General features: G+C 53.5%; 1 protein-coding gene across 1 annotated transcript; it reads right to left on the bottom strand.

Moving 5' to 3' along the window:
• Nucleotides 1–307: 307 nt before the first annotated feature.
• On the bottom strand, nucleotides 308–9296 carry LOC136749663 (meteorin-like protein). Its single transcript, XM_066704138.1, has 4 exons — nucleotides 9025–9296; nucleotides 4799–5181; nucleotides 2048–2107; nucleotides 308–1163 (listed from the first exon to the last, which is right to left on the bottom strand). The coding sequence occupies exons 1-4, from the start codon at nucleotides 9126–9128 to the stop codon at nucleotides 844–846; spliced, it is 867 nt and encodes a 288-aa protein (XP_066560235.1). The 5' UTR covers nucleotides 9129–9296; the 3' UTR covers nucleotides 308–843.
• Between the last annotated feature and the right edge of the window lie 575 nt (nucleotides 9297–9871).

The following is a 9871-nucleotide window of genomic DNA, read 5'->3' as shown; positions in this document are numbered from 1 at the left end:
CCGCATGTCTGGGATTCCAGCGGCTGCCAGCATTGTTCCGACACTCCTGCCTGCGCTGCACCACGGCTGAGCCCCCACCACCCCCATCGCTGCACAGCCCCTCACATACCAGACCAGACCAGCAGGGCAACTACAGGGCTCTCTCTGGCAGCAGCAATCCACAGGGCAGCTCTCCACTTGACCTCCGACCCCTGCTCCTTGACCTTTCCCCTCACCCCACCCCCCACCACAGGATTAGTGGACAGCGGGAAACGAGGTGAAACAATACAGATGGAGAGGGAGAGGGAGACACTGGGGAGAGATGAGCTGTTTGTTTCCTCCAGGAAGTCTTTATTCTCTGGAATTAAAGTCTTTACAATTTATCAGCCTGAAAAATCCCAGGCTGAAATTGCACAATTCATAACAATACAGCAACAGAGCAGGTTTAGCTTCATACATTTCTGTCATAAGAAACAACTTCAAACTGTACATCAAGCTTTTTACAAAGCACTTTGTCATGTCTTTCACATTCACTGCGATTTACAGGAGCGCTGCCGGCCACCGCCATGGTCCGCTGCCTTCGAGACGTCGCTCCGCAGCAGGAGGACTTTCAGGATTTTTAAGACGTTTTAAGAATTTCGTCTCCAAAAGAAAAGGTGGCTGTAAAAGCAGTCTCGGTCCAGTGGTGTTGCTTGGCAACCACGAGAGCTGGTACCTCCATCGCTGGCTGGGGGTGGGCCGGGCAGGGCCGCGTGCGTCGGGCTGTGAGGAGACTCTCTGTCTGTCCGTCCGTCCATCCAAGCCCTGGCCTGGGGCCCCGGCCGAGCCTGAGGGGAAAGTGCTGATTGGGGGGCGCCGTGCGGGTCAGGCGGTGTCGATGTGGCAGGGGTTGGTGCCTCGGTCCAGCGCCTCGCCGTACAGCCGCAGGAAGTCCTTGAATCGCGGCGCGCACCCCAGCCACGCCTCGCCGAAGCGCACTGCCCCGGTGAACAGGAAGTCCCCGTCACCTGGCTTCACGCCACACTCCAGAGGTGTGCGCATCTGCCCCCGCCAATGTGGTGCCCGCCCTCCTGCCGGCACGAACACACGGCTCTTCTGCCGGATGAGGCGGCTGAGCGACACTGAGATCACCGACTCGTGCTGCTCCGCCTCGTCCTGCACGCCCACAATGCTGCCCCGCGCCACTGGAGAGAGGGAGAGGGAGGCGTTTACTGCCAAGGAGGACAAAATCTTTACCTGCTCTTTAGTTCTGCCAACTTCTGTACTTAAACATTTTTTCATTTATATTTGTACACAGTTATCCACTGATCGCTCACAGCGTTAGTGAAGCACATTCCTCCCCAAATCCTCATCCTAGCTCCGCTGCTCTGTGGTTCAGTAGCTTTCGCTCTTGGCTACAAAACGCCGAAAGCCACAGAATCAAGACACTTTGGATTCCAGCCCTGGAAAAAGGGAGGAAACAAAAAAACTAAAAGGGGAAAAAAGGAAAAGTAGCACCGCAGACTTGAGAAGGGCCAGCCCCCCAGTGCACAGTGCTGCTCTGTCTGCCACAGGAACTACGGGCCGAGGCCTGGCTCCAGCACCCAAACCCCCACATTAACTGCGATTCAGCTGGCTGGGCCCTTTGTGAGCAGCCCACTAAAGACTGAGGGGGATCCGGGGCTCCTGACCAGCCTTTCAGCTCCCCTGCCGATCGAGGGCCATGCAGGGCCCATCCTCCTAGACTAATTAGCAGATGGTCAGGTGCCGCCCCTCCGGGCTTTAATTGGCCTCTCTGCCACGGTACGCTTCCTGCTCACCAGCACCACGCACCAGTGCTCAGAGGAATGGTGGGGGGGCTCATTAGTCTAGGGCCGTGGCAAAGGGCAGGGGTTAACTGCACCACAGACACTGGCCTGGTTAACTGCACCAGGCCAGAGCATCAGTGAACCAATGCTCAGAAGCAAGAGCAGCCAAACAAAAATTACTACAGACACACACACGCAGACTACCGGAAGCAGTGGAATCAGCGGCCGGGCTGCCGGGCTGCCGGGCCTCGGCTCGGGTGTGCTCTGCTCGGTTCACTTACCAAAATCACTCGAGCAAACCGCCAGGAGCACCTCCGAGTCACTGCAGGGCTGGCAGGGAGCTGTCGGGGGAGAGAGAGAGAGAGAGAGAGAGAATAAAAATAAACAGACTGCAGAATCCTTGCCGTTTATTTCTCCTCTGTGATGTCAGAGACCCTGTGCTCAGCAGCACAAGACGTGGTGGGGCGACTGTGATCCAGTGGCAGGGGAATGCTGTGGACACCAGGGTGTGAGCGGAGCTGTACATTTAAGTCACAGTTAAGCTGCAGTTAAATGATCCTCAGGATGAAGCCTGGGGCCCAATCACAGAGTCAGAGTCAGTGCTGCTGGCTCCTGAATGGGCAGAGAGCGGCATGACAGGTGATCTCAGCGCTCGCACTGCCCTTAACCTGGCACAGTGCCTGGCACAGCACCGGGGCGGTCCTGCCACTGAGCATTTCTACGGACCAGCGATACAGCAATTTTCTTCACTTTTTAAAGAGAGACTGAAGGACTGATCTCTTTTGATGATAATTTTGTATAATGAAGTAACTGATGTTCTTTTATTGATAATGTATACCTGTGTGGACGAAAATGTAGAATACATTAAAAACTATTTTTAAAGAGAGATGTGGGGGGGCCACACAGGGGCGGCCCCACAGTGAGACAGGAAGCTGCCACGCGCTGATTCACCACTGCCTTCTCAATTGCCCTGCAGAGTCTCCGGCTGCACATCACAAGCAGCTGCAAACAGCACAGACTCGCACTGGGGCCCACGGGACTGGCAGCCCGGGGAGGGAGCTGTGGCAACAGAGCAGCACTGCACCTCCCCACCCCACACTGCACACTGTCCCTTACTGGGTTAGTATTTACATATTTTATTGCATTACGATTTATAAACTGTTTAATTAGTGCTGGGGGCCGATTCCACTACAGGAGGAACTCTGATCAGAATCGGTGTTGGAAGGAAAGTGGTGTCACTGACTGTGGCGCATAAAACGGCCCAACGATCGTCATTTTAATTAACTAGGCCATCAGTATGTAAAACGGCAGTGCCGAATGATTATGGCAAAGGACAGGAAAGCCCCTCCGGGTGCCATGCAACACACGGGGAACCACCCGAAACCACAACACAGGGGAGAGGGGAAGAGTCGCACAAAACACAATGGAATCTAATTAGATGCTTGTTGACAATTGTAGGCCACTACAATACCATAAAATGGCAGCTCTCTCAACAGCCTGGGACTGATGCTTTGTTTACCAATTGGAGAGCTGGCTGATGTTGGCGAGGGTTCGGCCCACAGAGAGGGACCGACTCCGCAGCAGAGCTAAAGGTCAGAGGACCCGGGGAGTGGTCCCCTTCCCTCCCTCCTCTAAACTCTGCATTGCCTTGACTGCGAGGAGAGACAGTTAAACCCTTTGATGTCTCCCTGCCATCAGAGTTCTGGATTTTCGTTTCAAACCCTCTCTCCTCCGCGCACTTCTCCGAGCGCACACACACAGCCCGGCTCACATGTCACATGAAACGCAGCCACAGGAATGCGCCGGCTCCTCCAGCCGGCTCAGAGTCCCTCTCTGCCTGCGCTGTGTCCTGCGGCTCTGCTCAGCGCGAGACCACTTCTGAAGGGAGCTGGGAGCCATTGAGAGATCAAGGGAATTTCCGAACATCTGGCTCAGAAAAACTGCGTGCTAACAGAGCCACAGCGGTACAGATCGCAGCAGCAGACGGGCACAGCTCTGCGCCAGGACAGACGGACGCTGCCAGGGTCTCACACCCCCGCGGAAAAAAACCACAGCTGACAAAACACACGGGCTGATGTGCTCGTTTTCAGAGAACCAGTCCGATTGGTCTTCCAAGGCTGCAACGACCCGACCACATCACAGACCAACAACACAACAGGGTGGACTGCAGATGCACAACATCAGAGAGAATGTGCCCCTATGTCTAACAAAGGCCCGGTCCGGCCCCACCCTCGCCTGAGCGCCATTGAGAGACTGAGAGAGAGAGAGAGATGGAGAAGAGTAAGGCTTTTTAAGCCTTTTATCATGTTATTGTATTTCTTTTATTTTTATTGTATCTATAATTGCTTTGGCAAGAACGGTGTAAATGCCAATAAAACTCGTTTTGAATTTGAATAAGAGATGGAGGAAGAGAGAGATGGAGATATGGATATGCATCAGCGCTGTCTGAATCAAGTGAACTTGAGCAAAGAGCTGTCCTGCTGGTCAGCATGTGTTTTCATACACCAGTTAACATGAGCTGCTTCACAGTTAGACTGCCCTGTGCCCTGCAGTCAAGATTGAAATCCCGGGAAGGCCGAGAAAAGCTCTTGGAAACACTCCTGGATCTTAATGATTTCTCACAGAGCAAAGACGGGGACGCCTGCATCTCTGCAGAGGCTCATAGCCTGGAGAGTGCAGAAGGTTGTGTACAGACCGCACCGGCACAGCTCAGCACCGCATTGCCACAGAGACTGGGGGCCACAGCCCTGCTCCCCTCACTACACTCTCATTCACATCCTGGAGGCTGAAGGAGGATTGATGAAGCTCTCTGGGTCTCTGTGTGCTTTTCAATGGAAAGGCAGGAGGTCATGGCAGCAGCCAGTACTACAGGGCTTCTGCAAGGAAATCAATCAGACCTACAGCTTGCACCCCCCCGCACCAATGGAGCACAGAGTCCTGATGGCACTGCCCTCCTTCAGAGTCATCACGACATTTCAGCCATTCTCACACTCAACACCCCCCCCACCCCCCTGGCACCCCTCGGATCTTACCAGTGCTGGGGTCGGCGCCAGGACGGTGGTTGACCAGCTCGTACTGAAATGCGGTGATCTTGCGGCTGATGTCCTGCCGGGGCGTGGCCTCGATGAACAGGCTGCCCTCCTCTATGCCGAAGCAGTGCACCTGCCCCGCTGGCTGCTCCTCCTCTCGCAACAGCAGCTGCAGTCGCCCCGCTTTCTCCAGGTAGATGTTGGCGCCGCGGGACTCGCCGGACGGCTTGATGCAGACCGCCAGGCGCTGGGCAGCAGGGGACAGGATGTTGGGCCGCAGGTTGACGATCAGCGCCCCCGTTGGGTACAGCCACTCCAGCGCCCCCTGCGAGCAGCGCAGATAAACCTGCTCCACGTCCCGTGCGTGCGCCTCGTGCGTCAGCCCGCTGAAAGAGACAGAGAGAGCACGGGTAGAGCACGGCCAGCACTGCAGCCACCTGGCGCCGCTTACAGTTTGATTGCCTTTCCTCAGTTTAACAAGGATGCGGATCTTTTCGTTCATGCCATTTTGATTTTATGAAGAACAGAATTTTGTATCAAAGTTGAGGCACAGGCACAGCAGATAATGACAGAGCACTGGACTTTCACACACACTGCACAGGGCAGGGAACATTAAAGGGCATCGCATGACAACAACAACAATAAAACACTGGCATTGAGTCAGACTTCAAAAGGTATCTGTGTAGCTTGTGGGTTTCCAGCCCTGACATCCCTGTTTAACTTTTGTTCGTTTGTTTGTTTGTGTTCAGAGACAAAGCAGCAGCAAACAGGCAGCAAAGCGGTTCCGTCATCAAACACCAGCGCAGCACTGAGCCACGGGGCCCCTCCCTGTCCCCCCTCCGGCAGGTAAATGGGCCAAGTCCTGTGCCCAGCCTCACAGCTCAGGCTGCCAAATGGCCCCACTCAGTCACACCTGTCAAGCACTAACTCAGAGCCAACAACTCAAAACTGTTTAAACAAGACAAAAACCTAAATATTTATCTGAAAAGTTGTTGTGCAGTTGCAGTTCCCCGGGGTGTTTTGCTGTAGTCATGGGGAATTTGTTACATTAATTATTCAAAGATGTACAGTAAATCTGGTACACATTTACCCATTTAGTAACAAAGGGAAACTATGGTTTGAATAACTGAAGTCAGCTGGTGCAGCAAACGCTCGCTCTGATCCAGGACAAGATCGAACGCAGGAGCAACCCGTTGCGGACAGTGATCAGGAGCCTGGTGTGGGGGTGCATTTACTGTCCACACCCCTGTGCTGCACTGCCGCACTGCCGCACTGCCGAGGGACTTTAAAAGCGGTGGTTCATTAAGTTCTCTTACTAACGGTGCCCCCTGCACTCCCCTCAGCACCGCCCCCTCCCTTGGCTGCATGACTGATCACATGCACACAGCCTGGCTAATCTTCTTGGATAAACTGCGATTACATTTCACACACAAGAAAAAGAAAAAGAAAAAAGAAAGACATGAAAACCTGTTGTTTCTCAATGCTTTCACCAAATGTAATTGGTATATTGCTTCATCTGGGAGTTTTGAAACAGATGTTAAAATAATACACGAAGCGTAGCTAAGCATTACAGCAGCTGAAACGGGCCGATCCCCCAGAGAGGCGCAGCCGAGCGGCAGGCAGGGTCGCTGGCTGGGCCGGGACACCAGGGCGATTGCCGGTTTACTGTGACAGAACAGATCAAAACGGCACCCAGCTGCTGTCCCTCCTGTGTACCTGTAGCAGAGGCAGGTAATACAGCACTGTTCACCATCTCAGGCCCCCCGCCCCTCGCCCCACACTTCCCCACTAAGCTGCGAAGTCCTGTTATGGAGCCCAGCATTAAGTAGAGGACAGCAGTGACCCCCCCCAAAAGGTGCTGTCAGGCAGGACCCTGGCTCGGCAGCATCAGTGATGAACACCACATGACCCTCACCACCCCTGCCCTGCATTGTTTCTCATTAAGTCTCTTCTGTTCACGGTTACGAAACCTCGGCCCAGAACATGGCTAATAGGCAACAGATGATTGGTTGGGATTCAAAGAGCTCTCAGCGCAGCTCCAGCCTGTGAAGTGGAAGCCCGTTCAGTGCGATCCTCACGGGCGCTGAGCGAATGCGCTGTGTTGCATGCGAGCCCAGAGTGGCATGGGTTCAATCTAATACACTTTTATTTTCATTTTTTCCCCCCTCGTTCGCCTGTCTTAGCAGTCTTGCTCCAGCGCTGTGCTCAGGCCAGGGTTTACTGCACTGCCCACCACCGCCCTGCTGGAGGGCAGTGGGACTGCAAGGGGAACACCAGCCCACCGCAATGCCTCTCAGAACTGCTCCCGAGGGCTCCACTGTCCTCCTGCTCTCCATTAAATTGAACCACTAATCAAACTCATCATTTGCCAGATAAAAGGCTTTTATGTGCAACAGTTGGAAATTTCAAGTTAAATATAAAATTGTATTTTTAAAAAGTGTTGTAAGCCAAATAATAAAAACAAAAATACATATATAGCCTATATAAGAGTTTACTTAATTGCCAGAGCTGTGAGACACGGGAGTAATCATGACCTATAAGAAATAACATTCAAACCGTGGATTTAATCAATGCGTTTCAAATCTATTCCAAAGCCAGTGCATACAGTTTTAGTCGATGTTGCACACAGATGTGGTGTGGATACCGAAGAAATCGATTTAAAGTGAATGTAGTCTTTAATCAGATATAACGGATGCATCCCATGAAAACGAGGTCCCACCTCGGGAAGCATGAACGCAACCAGAGACCCCGGGTCCCGGTCAGTGGCGGCTCGGCGAGTCTAAAGGTGAGGCCGAGGTCCAAGAAACCTCAAGCAAAGCAACGCACAGCCCGGAGACCGACCTCCCTGCCGGCGGCGCCCGTGTTTGCAGCTGGGTGATCGTAAGGCTGCACCATAATTACCTTTTCCAAAAAAGACGCTCATGGAGCCGTTATTGATCAGCTAGAGAGCCGTGCCTGTCTGCGCTGGGACACCGAGGAGCTCCAGACCAAGTTACGGTCATGTTTTAGGCTCCGAGTGAACGTGGTCCTCGGTTTACCGGAGGGGACAGCCGCTGCTCTCGGTTGCGGGTCCGACTCGCTCAGTGTGCGGTGAAGAGAAACTGCGCGTCTGAAGACCAGGCTCCCCATGTGCCCTCGGCCAGCCAAGGATGAGGTTCAATCCAGAACCGCTCCATCACAGCTCCAGTTTGATTGATTTGTTTTGTCATATTTGTTGTGTTAAACCTAAGCCACTGAATCACCATTTAAATACCACCGACAAACAGGATAAGAAATACGAGTAGCCTATATACACGCTGCTCGCATTAGTTCACAGGGCAGCTCTGGTGATCGCACGGACCCCGACCCGCCGGCCTGGGCATTAACAAGCCGCAGCACTGACCAGGACACCCCAGTGCCACCAGCGAGCGACACCGCGCACACGCCGCACAGCCCCCGATCCTCCCCACTGTGACTGCAAGTCATGACTGAAGTGTGAAACCAACACCGTTACAAACTTCACACACACAGTTTTTAAACTTACAACAAAGAAAACCTAGCAACAAAATTAACCAAACAAAAAGTACCCGTGTTTTCATTTGAGTTTCCGAAATACAGACTAAAATGAAGTCCGATACAAAACTGCGGGCAGAGATGCGAGTACACTGTGCTGTTCAGTACAGCAACACAGACACCGTGGCTACCCTGTGCCCTGACAGCCGCACACACACCCTGTGCCCTGACAGCCGCACACACACCCTGTGCCCAGTGCAGCCGCACACACACCCTGTGCCCAGTGCAGCCGGACACACACCCTGTGCCCAGTGCAGCCGCACACACACCCTGTGCCCAGTGCAGCCGCACACACACCCTGTGCCCTGACAGCCGCACACACACCCTGTGCCCTGACAGCCGCACACACACCCTGTGCCCAGTGCAGCCGCACACACACCCTGTGCCCTGACAGCCGCACACACACCCTGTGCCCAGTGCAGCCGCACACACACCCTGTGCCCAGTGCAGCCGCACACACACCCTGTGCCCTGACAGCCGCACACACACCCTGTGCCCAGTGCAGCCGCACACACGACTAGCGAGGTGCGCAAAAGCTCATCTTCTCCTCCAGTACAGTACAGCTGACGGTGCGGTTTACTACAGACTCGGTACCGAAATATCCCCTGTGCACAGCGCTGTTTGAGTAAATCTCTGCACTGCGCCGTTTACTACAGAGCACCGAGGCGCTGGCTCACCTGCCCCTCCAGCTGCACTGGTCGCTGGAGTACTGCGAGGCGGCCGCCCGGAGCAGCAGCAGCAGCAGCGGCGGCAGCAGGTACGGGGTGCGCTCGGGCCGCATGGCGACGCGCTGCTCGGGCTCTTCTCTGTCCAGAAAACACAAATCCCGGCGCAGTAAGTCAGAGCTCGTCCCGCCCGGCGCTACATGTTGCTCCGTGAGCCGCCGAGTCTCCACTGCGCTCCGCGGCTGCCCTGCGCGCACACACCGCCTCCCGGCCAGCTGACGCAGCGCCCGCAGCACGCATGCGCACCCGCTCCGAGCTGGCGCAATCCTCGCATCTGCTGAGTGTTTATTTTATATCTATACATATAACTTTATAGACATATCATTAAGGCATCGATATCTATTTTTAAATGAACATAACGGCATTAGTGTGTTATCACAACGTACCTTGTGTCATGAGGGACTTTTTGTGTATGTTTTTATTAAATAATTTAATTTGCCAAAAACACGTTTCCTTTTGATATGGGATGGTATACTATTGGCATCTCAGCCTATAGACCAGTGCAAATCAATACTTTTGAAGTAAGATCAGTTTAATTGAGCATTATTATAATTAAACGTCACTGCCTACAGACAAACCCAAAGGTGTTCATTTAAAATTAAGCAACATGTGATATATTAGACACCGCGATACTGTAAACAGCGCCTCCTGGCGGCTGCTCTGGGAACTCAGACTGTGCTGCCCTGGCGTACTGACTCTAGTGTAGGAGTACATGTATGAAAAGCAGGTGTTCAAACATGACCTGTATGATGTTGACAATTCAGATCATTCAGTTTAAGATGGCATATGAGTTTGTGTC

Source organism: Amia ocellicauda, chromosome 5 (genome assembly GCF_036373705.1).
Source record: "Amia ocellicauda isolate fAmiCal2 chromosome 5, fAmiCal2.hap1, whole genome shotgun sequence".
NCBI lineage: Eukaryota > Metazoa > Chordata > Actinopteri > Amiiformes > Amiidae > Amia > Amia ocellicauda.
Note: the sequence above shows the minus strand (reverse complement) of the source record. Positions and strands in the feature narration are given on the sequence as shown.

Bases quoted from the DNA above. Each gene is read 5' to 3' on its own strand.
- LOC136749663 (XM_066704138.1), bottom strand. From the start codon at position 9,128: ATGCGGCCCGAGCGCACCCCGTACCTGCTGCCGCCGCTGCTGCTGCTG. The intron at 5,182-9,024 runs GTGAGCCAGCGC...TGTCTCTTTCAG, and splicing joins CAGTGCAGCTGGAGGGGCAG to CGGGCTGACGCACGAGGCGC. The intron at 1,164-2,047 runs GTAAGTGAACCG...CCCTCTCTCCAG, and splicing joins GGTTTGCTCGAGTGATTTTG to TGGCGCGGGGCAGCATTGTG.